Source organism: Solanum tuberosum, unplaced genomic scaffold (assembly GCF_000226075.1).
Source record: "Solanum tuberosum cultivar DM 1-3 516 R44 unplaced genomic scaffold, SolTub_3.0 scf00009, whole genome shotgun sequence".
Classification (NCBI taxonomy): Eukaryota; Viridiplantae; Streptophyta; class Magnoliopsida; order Solanales; family Solanaceae; genus Solanum; species Solanum tuberosum.
In genome coordinates, this window is record NW_006238935.1 from 2,598,163 (window position 1) to 2,619,810 (window position 21,648).

Here is a 21,648-nt window from a genome sequence, read left to right on the forward strand (position 1 = left end):
CAATAGGTGTGTGGAAGGAATTCCGGCGGAAGGGTGCCGGAGGAGAGAGGGTTTTCCCACCTAGGAGGGAGGAGAGAACTGCCTCGAGAAATGTGCCAGAGAGCATTTTTTATAAAGTAATGGGTAGGGAAATCATCTTTGTGTACTCTCTTTTTTAATCAGATTAACGTATTTCATTCATAAACATGGCCAAAAATCTGATCGTATACAAGGGTTAATACCAAAAGGTAAAGAATACAAAAAGACATAATTCTCTACAAACTCCACCCATTCTTCTATACAACAAGGAACTTTATGGGTGCACCAAAAGAAAATAAGTGACAGGAGACTACTCGTCAGCTGAGTAAAACTCAAATCTACCCCCCTCAAAAGCTCTCCTATTTCTCTCCAAATAACCCACATCATCGCAAGAGGAACCATATTCCATACCCTACGTCTTCTCCTCCTTCTCCTGTTCCTCCAACAAAACATCAAATACTTCATAGTTTTTAACATTGCCCAAGAAGTTCCAAACACCTAAACATATCCCACCATAACCTCATAAAGGTGTCCTTAGTATTCATCAAATCATCAAGTTCTCAACATATCAGCTTCTTTTTCCTTATTTGCTGGGCTTAATTCCGTGTTCTTTGTGTTTTGTCTGTAACACCATTTGGTATAGCCGGCTTATAGAAAACTGACGGATTTCTCCTTCTGTTGTTTTTCGAACAAGCAACTGATAACATGTAGAGGAGCAGAGTTGCTATAGCAGCCATTTATATTCTAATTCTCACTGTAGCATTTTAAACCCTCGACATTCTTGACAAAGCCACTCCTCTCCACCCATAGAAACCCATGATTTTACTGGTAAGCTGCTTTAGTAAGCTTACTAGATTATTTACCTTATCAAATTAGTAAGCTGATTAGATTTCATTCTTTAATAAATAATCCATAGAGCTTTAAGATATTGAATGGCAATGAACAGAAATAGACAGAGCTAGAAAGCAAACCTCTTGCGCTTCAACAAATTCAGAACGCGTAAGATCAACTGCTACTTTGTTTTCAAGAAAGTGCATAAGGAGCATCAAATAGACACTGGCAATCCAAATAGCAGAGTGTTGCAAATCCACTTCTGGCTCAAGAACATTGCAGAAACAGTTTTAAAGCAATGTAAGAAAATACCTATAGCATGACACTACAGAAAGCACATGTACCAACAATTTAGATAATCACTGACCATATATAAAATCACTTTTTTTCTCCACAAAATTGAAATTTTGCATAGTGAAGTGGACGGTTTGTTAGACTACACAAATATACAATTATAATGATGTAGAACAAATAAGGGAAGGAAGGAGATAAGGCCGGGAAGGAATGAGAAAGGGCAGAACAGGCATAGAGAAAGAAAGAAGCATGAGAGGAAAAATTAAAAAAAATGAGAGAGAGGGAAAATGAAGAAGGGAGGATAAGGAGATAGAGCAAGATGTCATAATCGTCAAATCAATTTATCAAATATTATGACTCACTTAAAAACAAACTTCATGAGGGTCGTATTTATAAGATAAATTTTCAACAATTTAGAGCTATTGCAACTTACCAGCGGCTGGTAAACATGTTAGATGGGAGGTTGGCCTGGCACCTACTAAAAGACAACCCCAAGCCAGTCTACACACACACACACACACACACCTCTTGTTTTTTTGTTTTTTTTAAAAATGGTAACAGATTTCAATATATTCAATAAGTGGTTGTGAACACAAAGATTGTGCTAAGAACTCAAACTAGTTATAAGAGTCCAAGAAAATTCACCAAAAAAGAACTAGCAATCAAACAGAACAAGGACCCAATGAGATCTACAAGAGACTCTACATCTTGTACAAAAGCTTCTTTACACCGAAAGTAAAAACAAAAAATATACACTTCATCTTGATCACTTATTCAGAGTTAGCTTAACTCTTCAAAGCATCTTGAGTTCCCTTCCCTCCAAATACAATCTAGGACAATGTCCCACCACCTCTTCTGTCCCGATCCTTCACCCGTGCCATTCCAGCATGCCAACATTTCATCAATTCTCCTGGGCATTCTCTGCTCAAGCTTTTCATACTCATGAACAGCTTCCACAATCTGTTGTCACCCGACAATGTAAAAATAAATAGCTAATTCTTTCACTGTCTTTACCACACAACAAGCATTTTGAGCACAGGCGCAGTCCTCTCTTGATCAAATTGTCATGTGTTAAACAGCCTGTTTCACCACTAACCCGCAGAACAATACCACCTTGAATGGTACCTTCATCTTCCGTAGTGCTTCCAATGCCAAGGCCCATAATGTTGTCCAAACCCTGTTTAGAACCTTATAAGCATATTTCACAGCAAAAAAAATCCTCTGATGTTTCTTTCCCATACCAGCCTGTCCTCTTGCCAAATAGTTCCTCTAAAATTTTCAAGATGTTTGAAAAATTCAATCACTCTATTCACCTCCAATCATTTAAAATCTTCTAAAGCTTAAGTTCCAACAAGCTTAAGTTCCAACCCTGGTGACTCCATATCTCAGCTACAGTTGCATCAGGTTGTTGCACTACACTGAAAATGCCTGGAAAAATTTAAAAATATTTTAAGTGGCCCACTCCCAATCCAATCATCATTCCAAAAAAGGAAGTCTTCAACCCATTGCCCACTTTGATGCTGGGTTCTTAAAAAAATTCTGCCAAAGACATCTTATTGATCTACTTACGCTTGCTCCATATGAACTAGCCACATTGCATGTACATCACTGTCCCTACCTCCATATTTTTCATTGATCACCATCCTCCATAATGCTTGGTCCTCCAATGGTAGACATCCCTAGCCATTTCATTAGTACTCTTGTTTTGCTGTCTCAAGTTTCTAATTCCCAGACCCCCACCCACCCTCCGGTTTGTGAGAGTTTTCTGGTTTACTAAATGGTAGCATTTCTTCTCCTTATATACTTGCCATATGAAATTCCTCCTGAAGGCATCAATCCTCTAGTTGACAGAAGGCCTGAGACCGCCTCAACAGTTGCTATAAACCACAGATGTGTGGCTTGCTCCACTTTAACATCACAGAAAATCAGAGAATCATTGGTATACAATGTGTTATTTCCAGACTTCCACCATCATTGTATAACACCCTGAACCCCCTTAACCATACATCCATATTTGCCTTCTTGAGCATATTATTCAACTCCTTTCAATAGCAATAATGAAAGAGAAGGGTGAGAGTAATCCTGCCTTAGCTCGCTTAGCCCTCTCTGAGATAGAAAGGAGCCATCAAGGGACCCTTCTTAAGGACCCTCGGTTGATTAGTGTTCTATAGCATGACCTCCCTCTCCAAGAATCAGAATAGACTAGCGCCAAATTCCCAGGCTGCCCAGCTCAGAGCGGCCCATAACAAAAAAAAAATCCTTCCAAATAGTTCAATTCCTTTGGATGTGCAACTATCAGGACTGCATTTCAATATGCTCATCTATTACAGAGATTGGAATAATTCAAAACAAAAGAATCAAGGGATACTCTCATATACTCCATCTCACAGAGAGAGGCGTCCATGACTGAAGGTGAAGAAATGCATTTATGATAAGAGAAACTACCAAATGTCTCTGTGTACTCTTTTCTCCTATTATTTAGGGAAGTGGGAAATGCTCTACCATTGGGATCTTACAGTTCCTCAATTTTGCAACATAGTCATTAAAATTATTTCTCTCTTTTAAGCTAGTCACTTCAGCAAGTCGTAAAAAAGCACCTGGACAGAGTTCCCAATACCCTTTCTCTCTCCTACTTCTTAGGAGAGAGAGGCACATCTTTTCCGGTTACTCCCACCGGATTCAACCCTTTTCTTTCAAGCCAACAATAATCACCCACTGTGATTATTGATAAACTACTTTCCAATAGAATGGAGGAAAATCGAATCTATTTCAACACAGGATTTAAGTCTTTCGATATCACCAGACAGGAAAATGACAAAGTTGAATGGTACGAATGGGTAGGAGAAGCAGAAAGATGATGCACAGATCTTCTATGAGTAGGAAGGTGATGGAATGGATCTGCCAATGCTTAAGAGAAGCATCCAAGGAGAAAAAGAAGGTGACAAGAAGATGGAGAATGGTTGAGCATGAGTCGGAGCACTATTGCACAAGAAAGCATAAAATACATGGGAGGTTCATAAACATCATAGCATTATATAGGGGGGGAGGTCTGGAATTATAATACCAGAGTTGGCATCGAATGCTGGGTGGTTGGACATTTCTTTGAAGATTGATAGATTCATTAAATGTCAAAAGGTAAAGGTGAAAATACCCAGCACTAGGGTGGTCTTGGATTACCCCTACGCTACTGCTATTTAAGATAGTAAAAAGCAATCCAAGAATTTACGCAATGCAGAGATCAAAAATATGAGGGGTACAGTAGAAATCCTAGATAAAATAGGAGCGCACGAAGGCGACCTTTTATCTAGATGTCTAGTAGGGTTTTGTAGTGAGAAGTCTACAAAGAGGCAAACTCTAGCAAATCTAAGAAGATGGTCGTCTTATAACTGGAAGAATGTTTTCGGAATGACATATACGAGCTAAATGATGAGAGATTTCTGTTTGAGTTCCCAAACAGAAACATGGCAGAACAGATTATCCAGGGCCAGTGGAGATGGAAGACGTGTAGCCTTCATCTCGAATGGTGGACACCAACAACAGGATGTATTTCTAAGTCTGCCTGTTAAAGAAACATGGATCAGAGCGGTGGGAATTCCCCTGTACCTATGGTCAAAGAAGGTCTTCCAAAAGATAGGCGAGATCTGTGGAGGTTGGGTGGCTACGGAGGAGGAAACAGAACTGAAAAATCATATGAAGTCGGCGAGGATCCTGGTTGCAAGCAACGGTAGAAATATTCCGAAAGAGGTGGCTGTGTCGCGGAACGGCATAAAATTCTACTTTCAAATCTGGCTGGAATGTTCGCCAAGATTTGAAATTATGCTGAAAAACAATAAGGGGAAAGAAGACACCTTTTACCCAGCCCAACGATTTAACCACAGGATTTTAGCAGAGAGGATCTGTGATGATGATAGCGAAACCCGTCAACTTAGGGATTTTCCAATACTGCAGCACGTGGCCCCTGCAAATAAAGTCATGATGTCAGCTCGTGAGGGGCACATGAGCCATTTAAATGAGGGGCATGTGAGTCATTTAAAGGAAATCCCAAAGAGAGCAATACATCTGGGCCAAATAATTCACAGGCTTGGTGCATAGGCCCAGATGTGGCAGCCCAAGTTATTGTTAACAACTTTCAAGGGGAAATAGAAGGGTTGCTGACAGCCCAGAGATCTTTCGATTGCATCGAGAAAATAATAGCACAAAGAGTCTTACACGGTGATTCTCAAGTCACTGAGAACAGTCCAACGTTCACAAGGATGGTGAGAAATCCTCAGAGATAATGGGGGATAAAGACACCTTGATGGAGACTGAAGACACTGATAAACAGGTGGAAAGCAATCACGCAACAGATGAGAGCGATCATGACAACAATGGGGTAATATTACAAAATCCTATTACAGAGATAGTCAACTGGGAAATTGATGAAGCAGAGCTTATTATGTCGCAACAACAGTCTATGCGAGCCTCAATATAAGTGAATCTGTCTGGTCCCATGGCAGATAAAAGATGCTACTTTAGAGACAAAAACGCCTACAAAATATTACTCAGTAAAGAGTAGAGCTTTATAAAGCAACCAGCAGAGTAGTTGATTACTAGCTACTGCCACAAGTAAACTAGAATCTATCTCTTACCAAAAGAATAAGCCTAACAGCACCAACTAAAAAATAGATAATCTATAGCTAACAATAATTTCATGTCTACCTAAAATAAAGACAATAATATCAAAGACAGAAAATAGTGAAAATGACAATAGACAAGATTTTATTTCTAACTAAAAGAAACAAAACCAAAGATAGAAAATATGATAATATGGCATCTCATGATCTAGCATCACTTAAGGAAGATAAAAATAAATGCACAAGGAAGAAACAAGAGCCCTTACCTCTCATTCCATCAAGAATCCCATACTTTTTCAGCTCCTCTACATGAATATAACAATTCAGAATTCAGATATGAGAATAGAATCTAAACTTGATGGGATAAAAATAAATTGCTAGAAGGCATTCCCTAGCTAATGGACTGATTCGTGAATTTTTGCAAAATTTTCAAGACCAATACGAAATTTTATAGTCTCTACCAACAAGGAACTTACAATGTTGGTATTTAACAAAAAGGTAAATAGTAATTTCCAGTTCCTATCCTATACATGACATCTAGTTAGGCCCAGGTCAAGGAAAATAAATTTACAGTAAACCTCAAGCACAAACTGCTATGACTAGAGAACACAGACAAACTTAAACAATAGTTGTTTCAGTTCATGGAGCAAGAATGAGTTCACTTCATGCAGTCTAACCTAAAATGTAATTCACCAGAGGAATGCTCATTTAGATTAATTCATTATTGTTGATACTTTCTCTAGGACACACTTCTATCTTATATTATAGAAGATCCTCAAGTAACACAGTTCCAGTGTTTATTTAACAAAATAAGATGGTCAATAAGAACCACGGAATTACAAACAATTTCTAGATTTAAGGAACACTAAGTTGACGGTTTAATTTAGCAAATACGGTGAGTTGTGACGTGATTGTATTAACCCGTGATTTACTTGACTGCAATTTCCATGGTCGAAGCTTGGTTACATGCTAAAGAATAAAGGTTGACTTAATCCACCAAATATGGGAACATGCATGAGAGATCCATTACCCTGAAATTTAAGGTTATAACCCAAAGCTGCCAAGTGTGATGATATCCATAGACCGATTAGGAAACCAACAATCAGTACTAACTGTACAGAACACTGACAAATGAGAAAGTGTGAAGATATAGGGTGTGTTTGGTATGAAGGAATATATTTTCCACGGAAAATGTTCTCTAGGAAAATAAGTGGGTTTCTTACTTATTTTTTTGTGTTCGGTACATATGCAAAAATATTATCCTAAAAGTATTTGTATATACAACATAGACAAATACTATGAGACGTGAGGTGGGGTAGGGGTGTGGGGTGGTGTTGATGGGGGCTAGGGGGTGGGGATGAAAATGAGGTGTATTGGAGGGTGAGGAGGACACAATCAATGTGGAATGTCACTTGTGGAACTTTTTTTCTCTACTTCCACTAGAAAAGTAGGTTTCCCCATTTTAAAGAAACTTATTTTTCTAAAGAAAATATTTTCAAAAATTGACTAACCGAACATGCGAAAATTGGAAAACATTATCTGGAAAATGTTTTCCACCATACAGAACACACATAGAGCCTACTGTACCCTATTTCATAGAACCAACCTTGAACAGTTTGCAGGCCAGACTGGATCCTCTTCAAGCACTCCTTAAAAAGTCCTTTCGGACGGTTAAAAACGGTTACTGTAAGGTCTATCAATGCATAAATAGCACCTTTAGGTAGCCACTCTCCATCAACAGGAGGTGGTGCCAATTCAAGCTTGTCTTCCCAAGTTCGTCTCGCACTTCCGAAGTATATTGGTTCAGAAAATTCTTTGTCATTTCCTGTTAAGTTACTAAGTTGCTCCTCAAGGTGAGCTTGTTTTGCAGAAAGAGCAGATCTGTCTCTGTAATTTAAATCAGAACGAGAGAGACTTTCATTCACTGCATCAAGCTCCTTACTCAGTTCGTTGATCTGTTGCCTCCTCTGTAAATCAGACTTCATGGCAGCATCCAATTTGTCAACATGTTGACCAGCATTCTTGTAGTCGCATATCCGAAGTAGATAAAATACATGCAACAGCTCGTTGTAAAATAGTAAACCAAGGCATTGCTGTCTCTTTTGGATTTGAATGAAAAAATAGAACATCAGTTGACATCACAAGCCCCATTTTAAAAAAAACAGCATTTATAAAAAAAATGATATGAAAGTCTAAGCGATATATCCATTCAAGATACATCAAAAAGGTTCAAAAGAGGAGATATTGTAGTAAAGAAAGGACAATATGTTCCTAACTTCCTATTTTCTGCAAAAGGACTCCACAGCATATAATATTGAGAAAGAGGTAAAGCACTGGACTCACTTTTTCCAATTCAATAGATTCCCAGATTACATTGCATCTGTTGAGAGCATCTCGAACGGAACTTTCATTCTCCCATTGCATGAGGTGCACATGCAAGATCGAAGTTGCAAAAAACATCTAACAACAACAACAAGAGAAATAATGAACATCACAAATAACTAAATAACCAGATCATAAGGATATAGTTAATGACTCTCAGATTAACAAACCAAACAAAAGCCAGAAATCACTTATATCAGAATTATTGGTGTCTGTCTTTGTAAACTAGAACATAACCATGGAACAACTACAAACAGACACACCTGGCACTAGGATCATGATGACACTGGAAGGAATCTAATTGGATTCATGCTAACAGCCATCAGTTTGTCTCCCAACACCAATATTTTTAGTTCTTTTTTAATAGACCGAATGAACTGGGAGACCCTGTCTTGGCTCTGTTTGTCACCTGGACCCTTCTATTCACGGATTTGCCAACTGAACACTTAGAGTTATTAAAACGCGTTATTTTAAACCCCTCTAATCATGTGTCTCTCAATCACGCTGATGTGTCTACATCAGATAAAATTGTTACTTCGGTTTAAATTGCCACATCATTTTTATTATTACAAATACTATTTTTCTAAAAGGAAAATCTCAAACTCATCTCCAAAATTAGTCTATTTATGGTGATTCTCTTCCCTATCTTTCTTGATTTCTTCAATTAACTAGAATAGTTTGTTTGTCTTTCCAAGACTTCCATTTTGTTTTCTCTTCTAAGGTTTTTCATCTATTTTGCTATTTAGTTCTAATCTTTTCTTTGTTTTTCCCCCTTTTCTCCTGTTAAAGAGGAGACAAGCAAAGCCTTGTTAAGGTATTTTATTATAAATTTTGTTATTTAATGGTGGTGAGAAAGTGACTAAAATGGAGAAATATTTGATTCATTGTACTTTTTTTGGCAAGTAATTTGACTCATTGTACTTAAATATGGATACAGTAAAACCTCGCTAAATTAATAAAGGTGGAACCATGAAATATTATTATTTTGTAGAGGTATTATGTAATCTATAAAAGAGGGTTTTGAGATTCAATGAAAGAAATCATTTATCATTGTATCTTACTAATTTATGTATCATATTTATTGAGTTCACATAAAAAATAAATTTATTATACATAAAGTGCAATGAATACATCAAAATCATTGTATCTTACTAAATAATGTATCATATTTATTGAATTCACATAAGAAATAAATTCATTATACATAAAGTAAATGTATGAGTATGATTTATTGTACTATATTTTTTTGTTAAATGATTCATTAGAAAAATTAATGTTTGAAGAAACGAGTGCTTTGTTTCTAGCTAAAAGCCTCGGGTGTCTTGCCGCCTTTCTGCACTATTTTCTTTTCAAAACACTGTTTCCTCAAACTCTCTTGATCACTGCTGTATTAATTTGATTTCTGATTATTTTGAAGCATCTTTTTTTTTTTTGAGAATTGGTAACATGATTATTTTGAAGCTTTATCAATATATAATTCCAGTAACTTGAATGCATAAGCTCATCTTACAGGTAAAGGGGATATATGCATAATCCCACAACTTTAACACTGAACTTGGTACATTCTTATCTACACTTTTGTCAAAAGCCAAGTTTCAAATCTCTCGTTAAACGACCAAAATATGTCTTGTGGCTGTTGTACAAGTGAATATACTCAGTAGACATGGGGATCACAGGCTTCCATTTTTGCATCGCTGAAGCATATAAGGGAACACAAACACTTTTAACGCAAATACAATAATCCAATACCAAAGTATAGCAATTAAGAAACTTTAAAAGCTAAAAAGAGAACAGAAATCAAATAAAAGTATATAAAAAATACTGAATTTGCAGCTCCAAAAAACTGTCACTAGGCAACATCAAACTACTTTTATCGAAGATATTGTGCAGGCTATTTCTAACCTGTAACTCCGGATAGCACATTTGAGTTGCACACATTAGACCGTTATCCAGTGCGGAAATTGAACCATGATGATCCCCTTCAATTGTAAGAGCATTTGCTAGCTGAGAATTGAAGTTGCAGTACCATAACCTCCCGGAAAATCTTCAAGAAAATAATGCAATTTAATCACAATTAGCACGTGCAAAGTCAAATTTAACACTGACTTAGAACTCAATGGTGAACCTTTTTAGAGCTGAATACACTTATTAAACTATTGGTGATCATATCTAATTATACTTGGCATAAACATGACGGGCATATCAATAAAATAACCAAGAACTTTAAGTGCCCATCAAAAAAAGGAGGAAATCAGTAATGTTGGCATTTGGCAAGTAGAAACGATACTTAAATTGCTTGAGATTAGAAAAGATACTTCTATTACTTATCTGATATTACAAGAAAGGCGCTTAGATTGTTGTAACATCCCTATCCTCCAACCCTTCATTTTGAGTATTTGAATCTTGTTCCTTGATGTGAAACTTTCCATAAGTCCATTTAGTGTTCTGGTACTTGTCAGGATGGTTTAGATTGGGATCCAAGAGGCTCAGATGAGATTTGGACTAAAAAATCAAATTCAGCAGTTGCAGATATAATTTTTTTTTTGTTGTTGTGTGTCACAATTGCAGTTAGTGAGGCTCGCTTTTCCGACATATTAGGATATGGTGAAAGTTCATTTTGCAATGAGCCTATCATGATTGCGGAGCCACAAAAGCACCAAGGTATCACAATTGCGATCGATGGATCCCTGATTCCCTGTAGTATAAAAGGGCTGAATTCAGGATTTTTGACATTTTAGCTCCATATTTTTACGAGCTAAGCTACGGGCAGAGGGATTTTTGGGTTGCATTCAACATATATCCCCAAGATGACGATCTACACCAAATCTTGGTGATTGTACACGATTATATGCTAGATTTGAGTCTTTAAACATGGAATTTGAAGTGTAAGATTGAGGATACAGGACATGAACTCTAGAATCATTAACTTTGGGATTTGAGCATGTAAATGGACATGAAATGAAAATCTAAGCAAAAACTTGGAATTCTTAGCTAGTGGGTTTTGACCGTGGGGCTCGAGTTTGACTTTTGTTGAATTTGACCTAGACCAAATATTAACTTATGGGATTGAGTTCCTAGCCTCTTTTGATGTTGTTAAGTATTCTTTTGGCTAGAGTTGAGCCGTTTGGATGTGTCCAGGCATGGAAAGACATTGGGAAAAGGCATAAATTCCCCCTCAAACTTACACCGAAAAGTCAGTTACACGCTTCAACTATTATGACGACCTATTACACACCTAAACTACTAAAAAGTGAATTTATTTACTACCTACAACTGACGTGTCAAAAAAAGAAAAAATGAAAAGCGCGTTAAATAAAAAAAAAAAGTAAAAAAAATGAAATGAAAATCTTCTTTCTACCCACACACCACACCTCCTCTTCTTCTTCACACTGCACCCTTGCCTTCTTCTTCTTCATTTTTTTTTTCTTTCATTATTTTCCATATCTAATTTCCATCCATCCAACCTCATCCCACCTCCAAAAAAATCCTCTCTCCCCCCCCCCCACCCCAATCAAATTCTATTTTAATGATAATTTGATTTCACCGTTTTTATTATATTCGATATTTCACTTCAATTTTATTGGTGGTTGATAAAATTGATGATTTGTGGTTGGTGTGGAGCTTGCAAAACTTAAAAAGAAGGTTGCAGCTTAAGAATTTTTTAACTAAAAGTTGTAATTTCACCAGTGCTACTTGAAGAGAGAACTCTGTTTATTTTGTTTTTATTTTCTTTTCCATTTTTGCTTTGTTTTAGATTTCGTGGGAAGTTATTTTTGTGTGTTTATGATGGTGAACACAGAACGATTTGTTTCAAGGAAATCTTTCTCGGTTATTTCATATTGTCTTGTTGCACTAAAAAAAAAGATTTTTATGGTGAAATATAGAGATTTGGTACTAATATGATGGCAATGTTAGTGGCTCCATGGTGGTGTTCATGGAAGAAGAAATAATTGAATGACATGGAGAATTTTATTTGAAATCTGACATGGCATCTGATGTGGCAGTAGATGGCATTAATATGGCGCAAGTGTGATACACTTTCCATTGTGAGAGTGGTACTATACATGGCAGGTAGTAAATAAATTCACTTTTTAATAGTAAAGGTGTGTAATAGGTTCTCATAATAGTTGAAGCGTGTAACTGACTTTTCGGTACAAGTTTGAGGGGGAATTTATGCCTTTTTCCAAAGGCATTCTTTAGGGAATTAACACTGGCTTGATTAAGCCTTTTTATCTCAACAGGGGAATTTTTCCCAAACTTTATGTGTTATGTTCTTTGTATTGAGAGGGTAGCGTAAATATGGCGTGACAAGCATATATACAACTACCCGGCAATTGAAGGGATTTATTTGGTGCAAGAAATATTGGAGAAGAATATTATTGAATTGTGGATCCTTCGGGGTGGCCCGGTGGTTTGGGCTTGGGACTTCCATGTTGGAGGTCTCAAGTTCGAAACCCCTTGCCACGGAAAGCAAGGGGTTTGCCTTCTGGGTCAAGCTCGTCGCACCGGACTTGCCTGGTTTGCGAGCTATTGCATAGGAACGGGGGTTTTACCCTGTGCACACCCAAAGGATAGCGGCTACAAGTTTCCCTTGTTATCAAAAAAAGAATACTATTGAATTGTGTATTTACATTATTACATTGAGATCCTATTTATAGACACAACATTAGGACTCCTTTTTTAACTAGGACACTACATTAAAAACCTTTTCAAAGTACGATCTATATGCTATTCTTGTTCCTATTCATATTGTAACACTCCTCTCAAGCTTGGTGCATACAAGTCATATGTACCGAGCTTGTTACAGATGCAATTAATACGAGCACGGGTGATGGGCTTGGTGAAGATATCTACAAGTTGATCACTCCACTTCACAAATTTTGTAACAATATCTCCCGAGAGTATCTTTCCTCTAACAAATTGACAGTCAATCTCATTGTGCTTAGCCCTTTCATGATATACGGGATTTGATGCAGAATGTCAATATAACACAGAATGATCAGCTCCACTATGAGTCATGCCAAACTCTTGAATTACTATGTTGAACTTCCCAAACAAAACTCAAGAAAATTGCTTCAGACCATAGAGTGACTTGTGCAATTGACATACAAGGCTACTAGACTCCTCCTGAGAAACAAAACAGGTAGTTGCTTCATATAGACTTCTTTCTCGAGATCACTGTGGAGAAAAACATTCTTAGTGTCCAACTAATCAAAAAACCAATGGCGATTGGCAGCCATGAATGTGGACAAATGCTATTTTAGCCACGGGAGAGAAATTATCACAGTAATCTAGCCTAAATATTTGAGTATACTCTTTTGACAAAAGTGAACCTCAAAAGAGAAAACACTACTGGAAACTCAAGATATGCCAGAAACAATGTAACTTTTGCGGAAAGTGCTCAAAATCTTGTATAAAATATATGGATCATCTTGAAATCAAGTAGTTGATATTGAACAAGAAATTCACCGAAAAACTAGTATAACATATATAGGTAGTCTCGAAATCAAGAGATGAGTAGATCTTGAAAAGAAAGCCGCCAAAAACTAGCCGGAACAAGCTCACGTGCCAACGCGTGGTCAGAACACGTTGAAGGTGATGATCTCCTGGGTGGCGCATGGAGGTGTGTGGGAGGTCGATTCACAACGACGCCAGTTGTGGTTTGGTCGCAAGGAGACACTGTAACACCCCACTATTTGAAAGAGCTAGAATTAGAAAGAACCACTTTCGAAAAGAATGAAAATCTGAAATTTGGCAAGTTATGTTAAGTATGAGTTTTGGGTCAACTTCAAACGACCATAACTCTTAGTACATGATGAGTTAGGTGGGCTACAAGATATCAAATTAAAGGCCTTTGAATTATCTTTCCAACGCCACCGAGTTTGCTAATTTTCGAGCTCGTATGAGGGAGATATGCCCGTTTAAAGTCGGGCTATCCAGTTAAGGAAAGTTAACCGGATTTAAGAGGGGTATTTTGGTCTTTTCCCTACCCAATTAATTAAATTCGTTTTTAGTAATTTATTTGGGATCTAAACTGATTTGGTTCAGTTTACACAATTACAAAATTACGCTAGGGCTTTAAGAGAGGAGAAAACCCAAGGTTTCGTCGCGTTCGTGAGTTTTCTCTTTCGGATTTCGCCAAGGGTTAATCCCTAAGAGGTATGTGAGATCACATAGCGTTGGGTTGTTCACCCACGCACCAATCATGATTAACTTCAGCATATTTACGTTCTTGAAATTTGAGTATATGAGTTCTTGATGAATTTTGTTGAAGTTTCGTTTGAATCTTGATGGTTGGGTTTTGGAGGACTTCTTGAGATGATTTGATGAGATGTAAGGTTGTTTTTTAGTAGATTCTTGTATACTTTGGTTGGGTATTCGAATCTAAGTGTTTAGGGAAGAAACCAATTGAATCTAGACGATTAAGGGTCAAAAAACGAACAAGAAAATTTATGGGTTTTCTGGGCAGGGGCTAGCGCACCGCGCCACTCAGTGCGCCAGAGAGGAGTGCCTGTAGTTTGGCCTCTGGGGCGCCGCGCCACTCAGTGCGCCCCAAACCAGCTTCTGTAGTTCAGGGTCTAACGCCATACGCCACTCAGTACGCCAGGGTTGCCAGGTCTTCTACCCTTTCCCTCTTCTTTCCGTTTGAGTTCCCTCGAATCGTACCTATGTTTTCTAGTTGTTTTCTACACTTTAAGGTACGTTTAAACATCGAGAGATCATCCATAACATGAGATCATAACCCTTGAATCCATAATTCAAATTCAAGGTAGAGCTAAGAGTCAAGTCAATAGAGTTCTTAGAGTCTTTCAAAAGTCTTATACAATCGTTTTAAACTTGTTTTAAAGGCTTAAGCATTGAGTTTGAGAAAGAGTAGAGCCGAGTTCATTTTTTTAAAATGATGTATGGGACTAAGTACTCCCAAAGAGTAAATGTTTTCACATTTAAGATAAGAGGAAACACCGATTTCCAAATGAGTTTTCATGAGCAGTTTTGAGTTCCATCTCTTTTAAGAGATAAGCTTTTTGAGTAATAACCTCAAACCACAGAGAAAGAGTTACGTTTTTAAACATATGAGTTGAGTATATTTTGGGAGTAATATTGAGCAGCGATATGGGGATGAGTTCATAATAACTCAAGTCTCCATAAACCATGTGGCCATCATGGGTAGAAAGGGTCATACTTTTTAGATGATTCCTTAATGCTTTTTAGCATAGACTAGTGGATCCACTTAGTTGAGGTGTTTTATATCCCGGCAAGCTATAGGACAGTTCTGGAAGCGTGGGCAAGACGTTGTATCTTCACATAGCTCATAGTGATGGTCTAAGTTGCTCGGACTCGGGTGCGGGTATCTGAGACGGATGCAAATTCGAGAGTCGGATTCGGCAAAATTTAAATTTTAAGATTCGGGGGTGCGAATCCGAGTATGGATACGGGTGCGGGGATTCGGCTAAAATTATTCAATATTATAAAATATAGTTATAATGATAATAATAATAATAATAATAATAATAATAATAATAATATTAAATATCTTGTAAAATGGTATACTTAAAAGCATATCAATTATAGATATACAAATTTAAAAGTATAAATTAATTACTTGTTACTAATTAATTTTAAAAAAATTATAATTCCTTTTATTTATTATAAAAAAAAATCATTTATATATATATATATAGAGAGAGAGAGAGAGAGTCTAACTTAAATTAGATAGTAGTACAATTCCTTAAAGTTCTGTGTGCTGCCCTTTCTTCTCCCAAGAACCCTAGCCTGCTTTTTTCCTTTCCAAGAAAAAAAGCTTTCTCTCTGCTTTTTCAAGAAAAAAAACTTTGAATTATTTATTCTTTCCCATGGAGCCCCTTCGCCTCCACTGTACAAGAAAAAAGATCTGTCTGCTCTCTCTCTATTCTTGTAAGCTTTGCCTCTTCATTATTCTTTTCCATGGAGCACCTAGACGTGACAACTTCGTCGTCGTCAACTTTCGCCGGCCATGAAATTGATCTCTTCCCCATTTTTTTTCTCGGCTTTGGTCAAAGTATCCGGATCGGATTGACCGAATCCGACACGCACCCCGCACCCGCACCCGCACCAGTGTCGCGTCGAGACGAGTTCGGCCGCAAAAATGAAGAGTCCGCGCAACATAGGTGATGGTTGCCGGTTAGAGAATCTCCCAAATAGAGTTTATTTTTGTATTCTTATATACATATGAGATATTATTGTATTTTCCAATACTTTGAGATGTTATTTACTGTTTCAAATGTTTTATATAAACTGCATATTTATTGTTGTTTATTTTTGCATTGAGTTGAGTATCCATGAGGCGAGGTAAGTGTTTCTTTCGAATTTCAGTTCAAGCTTATCGCATGCTTAGTTTTCCCCTCGCATGCTTGTACATTCAATGTACTAACGCCATTTGGCCTGCATCGTCTTATGATGCAGATACAAGTAACTAGGATCAACATCCAGCACTTCGTTGGTCCAGTTGAGCTTCTGAGTCACTTGGTGAGCCTCCTTGCTTTTCAGAGGATCCCTTTTAGTATGCTTTGTTATTTTAGTTGTTAGGATGATCGAGGGTCTTGTCCCGACCTATGTTGCGCGGACTCTTCATATTTGCAGGCGAACCCGTCTCGACGCTACACTGGTGCGGGCGCGGGTGCGGGGTGCGTGTCGAATTCAGTTAGTCCGATCCGCACACTTTGACGGAAGTCGAGAAAAGATTTGGGGAAGAAAAAATCAGTTTCCGGCGACGTAAAGAGGACAAAGCTTGAAAAAGTACAGAGGAGAGAAGAAAGAAGAGAAAATCAGTTTCTGGCGACGTAACGAGGACAAAGCTTGAAAAAGTACAGAGAAGAGAAGAAAGAAGAGAAAATCAATTTCCGGCGACGGCAACGTAAAGAGGACAAAGTTGAAAAAGTACAAAGAAGAGAAGAAAGAAGAGTTTTTTCTTGAAAAAGTAAAGGAAATACAGAGTCTTTTTTTTTTATCTTTCTTGAAAATATATGTACACAATACATACACCCCTCTTGAAAAAAAGAAAGCTCAAAAAGTCTTCCAAGTAGAGTAGCGTCAGAAAGATGACATCCCATCAACCATCAACTAGTCCAAAAATCTTTTCATTCTCACCAACTTACATGTCTAAAGAAAATAGGAAAAGAGACGTTAGAAAAAAGTTTTTTTTTCAGTTGGAAATATCATATATATATATAAAGAGAAAATGAAATTAAGAAATATTACAATTTACATGTATAAAGAAAATAGGAAAAGAGACGTTAGAAAAGGAGAGAAGGGAACAATATTTTGAAAGATAAATATTTTGTCCATATAAATAGGACGAGTTTATCACAACATATCTCTCAAATTTAGAATATCTTCATAACTATATTTTATAATATTGCAAAATTTTAGCCGTATCCCCGCACCCGTATCCATACTCGGATTCACACCCACGAATCTTAAAATTTGGATTTTGCCGAATCCGACTCTCGAATTCGCATCCGTCTTGGATACCCGCACCCGAGTCCGAGCAACATAGGTCCCGACATCCCTCATAGTTTTAGAGGCTTCATAGATGGATAGTTATAGTTCGTTAGTCTTTCCATTTTCAATTGTTTATGTTAAGACTGGAGTTGCCACTTTGGCTAGTTGAATGTTTATTTCTAAAACATTCCAAGTTTATTTTGAGACAATTGAGTAAAGTTGCATTTGTTTTCTCTTACTAATGCTTAAAGTCTTCCGCTGAGAGTCTAGTCAGGCCAAGGATTCAGTTGGGGCCAGCAATGGTTCTCGAGTGCCAGTCCCGCCCAAGGTGTAGGCTCGAGGCGTGACAGACACTATATCTTGATGGTGTTGGTTTTCGCAGAACACTAACAAAAGGTGAGGTGAAACTACGTAAGTGAAGTTTGAGGAGTCCCCAAAAAGATGCACAAAAGTATGCAAATTAGATTTGAGGAGTCACCGAAAAGAAGCACGGTGCTCCACAGTTCAGCTATGAGAAAGTTGTTTGGAAAGATGCACGATGCTACACAAATCAAATATGAGAAAGTAGTCACCGGAAAGATGTACGATGCTGTGCAAATCAGATATGAGAAATTAGTCATCGAAAAGATCCACGGCACTACACAAAACGAATATGAGAAACTAGTCACTAGAGAGTTGCACAGTACTGCACAACTCAGATCTAAGAAGCCACACGAAAGAAGTAAGGTGACTACCTTTATTGTCATGAATGCTTCTCAAATCAGTCTTTCACAGCATGATCATTTTTCATGCACATAGTATTGCCCCAACTTTTGCTAACATAATCATTGGTCAGACGGGGGGCTATATAAGTTATAAATTATAACCATCTGCCAATTGCGTAAGTTTTTTTAATTTCTCTACCAAGATTGTAGAGGCTATGATTAGACCTTTATTTATGGACACTACATTAGACTCTTTTTCCAACTAGGACACTACATCGTAATCCTTTTCCAAGTAGGATTCCATATGTTATTATTATTCCTTTTCACATTATAATACTTGGAATGCTAGAGTGTACCTTTACGTCTCATACATGTACTATAATGACATGATTTATCTCTATATTTGTTGAAGTTATAACTTAACTTCTACATGCTATACATTGTATTTCTTTCTCTGCTCCTTATCTTGATATGATACTATTGTAGAGTTGTGATATGGAGATTTGGGATTGTGTGAGTTAGATATTGACATAGTAATGGGGATCGTGGGAGTCCAATTTGATACAGAGATGTGGGGACTATTGAGTTCGTGAGATTATTGGTATGAACAATGTGTACGTGTGGATATGACTTTGTCCCTCATAAGTCACAACTTGGTACCTCCCTTGCAGTGTGCACGCTGGTTATGTTGAAAGTTGATTCCGTTGAGTTGGTTTATACAAGTGTTAAAGATTGAATCCTTAGTGCATTTCTTAACTTCTACTTGATTTTAATTGATTATTTGAGTTGCACATGTCTATCTTTTATGCATTGTGATGGTCGTTTATTGATATTAACAGCTTACTAAATGCATGTCTTTTGTTCCATTTCCTTCTCTTTTTTCTCTCTTTCAATATTTTGTACTTGTTGAAGGTATTGGTTTACTATTAGTAACGTTCGACACTACTCTATTAGGAGCGGTCTATGATACTTGTTGAGTACATTTGATGTACTCATACTTTAGTTATGTACTTTTTCTGTAGGTTCAAATCTTAGTACTCGTGGAATCCACGAGTGAGTTACTAGCTCACAACCGCTAGGCCTTGTTCTGTTGTAGCCATGACATCTTTCTTATTCTAGTCAATTGTATTTTCATTCAATCAAACTATTCATGTTTTGAACATAGTTGTATTTTCATTCCTAGTTAGCATAGCTAGTCATTGGGATGAATTTTGGGTTACATTTCGGCATTGTACTAGATTCTTATCTCTAGCTTGATATTTAATTATTTATTACTATTAGACTTTAATGTTCTGCATTGGCTTAATTTATTTTCTTATAAAATGCCTTAGTTTTCCTGACTTGGGATAGGAAGGTGTCATCACAGCTTATGGGGATTTGGGTCGTGACAATAGCTTACCACAAAATTCCAAGTGACCATTAATTAAAAATTATGATAGTTAAGGCCATAACACACAAGCAGATTACATAGTTGTAAGTGTGCCCCAATTTTTGTTTTCTTTTATTTGGTAAACCTCGCCCAATAGTTTTTTCCACTCCCCCTTTGTGACTGTAACTCTCAATTTCTAGGTTAGAAGTGGAGGACTCTACGTAAATCCAACTTGTACTAGTTTATGCCCATAAATGTGCTATAACAGACATTGTCAATAGTAACACAAGGTGCAAAAGAAGGCATACCCATCTTCAGAAGTTGAAATAAGCTCTAAACCCTTGTTCAGTATCTGCTTTTGTGAAGGAATAGCCCCGACTAGCTGGTAACACTGGCTCAACAAGCTATATGCTCTGCATTTGAGCTCAAAGCATGAGGGAATGGACTTCAAGAGCAATTGCTGAAGCATGTAAGCAAGTATTAGTAAAAAGAATTGTAAATCCCTGCCCAATTCTTGTTGTTGCTAAGCAGATGACTTACAGAGCGTTCGAGGTGGGATTTGGCATGGTTGACATTATTGGAGTGGTTGAGAAGGAGAGTAGCAATGCGGAGGCGTGTTTTAATCTCGATAATAGGAAGGAAAGAAACTTGGCTTTGACATATAGCTTCCAAGCATTTCACAGCTTTTCCAATTTCTCCCTTCTTCTCCTCATAATCTGCCAGTCCCCAAAGTCCCTCCGCCACTGCTTCCATTGTTTCCGAATTCCGACTTCCTTCACCAGCCAGCGCAGCGGGAACCTTAATAAGCTCAGCGGGGAAGCTTTTTCATTTTTTAAATATAAATTGGGGATTTTACTATCTGGATCAACCCGTTTGGCGGCCCTTCAGAGTGATTTGAAGGAAATTAATTGGGGAGAGGTTTGACTTGGTGTGTTAAAAATAGAGAAAATGTCACAAATGGGTCCTAATTATTAGACTAGGCTTAAAATAGTCCATTAATTACTATATATTTATTGGATTTAGTTATTTAACTATATAAAAATGTTATCAAGTTGGTCTTTTAACTATATATTTTCTGAATTTAGTCTTTTAATTATCTCAAATGTTATCAGGTTTGGCCATTTAACTATACATTTACCGATTTTAGTCTGTTAACTATACACCTACCAATTTTAGTCTTTTTTAAAAAGAATTCAAAAACTTATCAGGTTTGATCTATGTCTATCTTTTATACAAATAGCTTAGGTTAATATTTACGAAACTCTCATGTCTTCGTGAAATTAAATGTTTAACCCATTTTTTCAATTGTTTCTCTTTCACTTTTACTTTTTCTTCAAATTATTCTTATGAAAAGAACTTAATCTCAATGATCCAAAATAAAATGCTCTTTTCTTTAGCGGTTAATGGTTCATAATGAGTGTGAATTTTTTTAATTCTTTTCATACAAAAAAAATAAATGATTTGATCTTGTTACTCAAATTTCTCTAATGAACAAAATAATAAAATCGATCTATTTTAAAATAAAACAAATCTTAAAAAAAAGTTGCAAAACTACCATATTATAAATTTCAACTTCTAAAAAATTAAATAAATTACCTTCATTAAAATTGTTGGAGTACAAAACTTGGAAGCAAAATATGTGAGTAAAGAACTTTTAATCTTATTATCATTGCGAAAAATTCATTTCTATCAAATATAAATAAATCTCTATATATCTAACAGGTAATTATTATTATTTCTTTTTATAATAAATTTTAGCATTTTTAAGTCATTAGCAACAATAATATACTTCATTCTCCATTGAATAAAATCAGGACTTATATCCTCTTTTCTCGTGAATTTTATTTTGAATCGTTGAGATTAATGTTCTTTTCTTAAGAGTGATTTGAAGGAAAAGTAGCTCGAAAATGAGTTAAAGATTTAATTTCACTGAGACATGAGTTTTGTTCATATAAAC

General features: G+C 36.8%; 1 protein-coding gene across 1 annotated transcript in view; it reads right to left on the reverse strand.

The window, feature by feature from the left end:
* LOC102584451 (uncharacterized) overlaps nucleotides 1–20,576 on the reverse strand; it is a 64,783-nt gene extending 44,207 nt beyond the window's left edge. The window contains exons 1-7 of the mRNA XM_006339320.2: nucleotides 20,232–20,576; nucleotides 20,000–20,151; nucleotides 10,041–10,182; nucleotides 8,100–8,216; nucleotides 7,363–7,855; nucleotides 6,023–6,061; nucleotides 990–1,111 (exon numbers count right to left, since the gene is read on the reverse strand). Of these exons, the coding sequence (XP_006339382.1) occupies nucleotides 990–1,111; nucleotides 6,023–6,061; nucleotides 7,363–7,855; nucleotides 8,100–8,216; nucleotides 10,041–10,182; nucleotides 20,000–20,151; nucleotides 20,232–20,444 (1,278 nt within the window). The 5' untranslated portion in view covers nucleotides 20,445–20,576. The remainder of the gene's footprint in view (nucleotides 1–989; nucleotides 1,112–6,022; nucleotides 6,062–7,362; nucleotides 7,856–8,099; nucleotides 8,217–10,040; nucleotides 10,183–19,999; nucleotides 20,152–20,231) is intronic.
* Nucleotides 20,577–21,648: the final 1,072 nt, after the last annotated feature.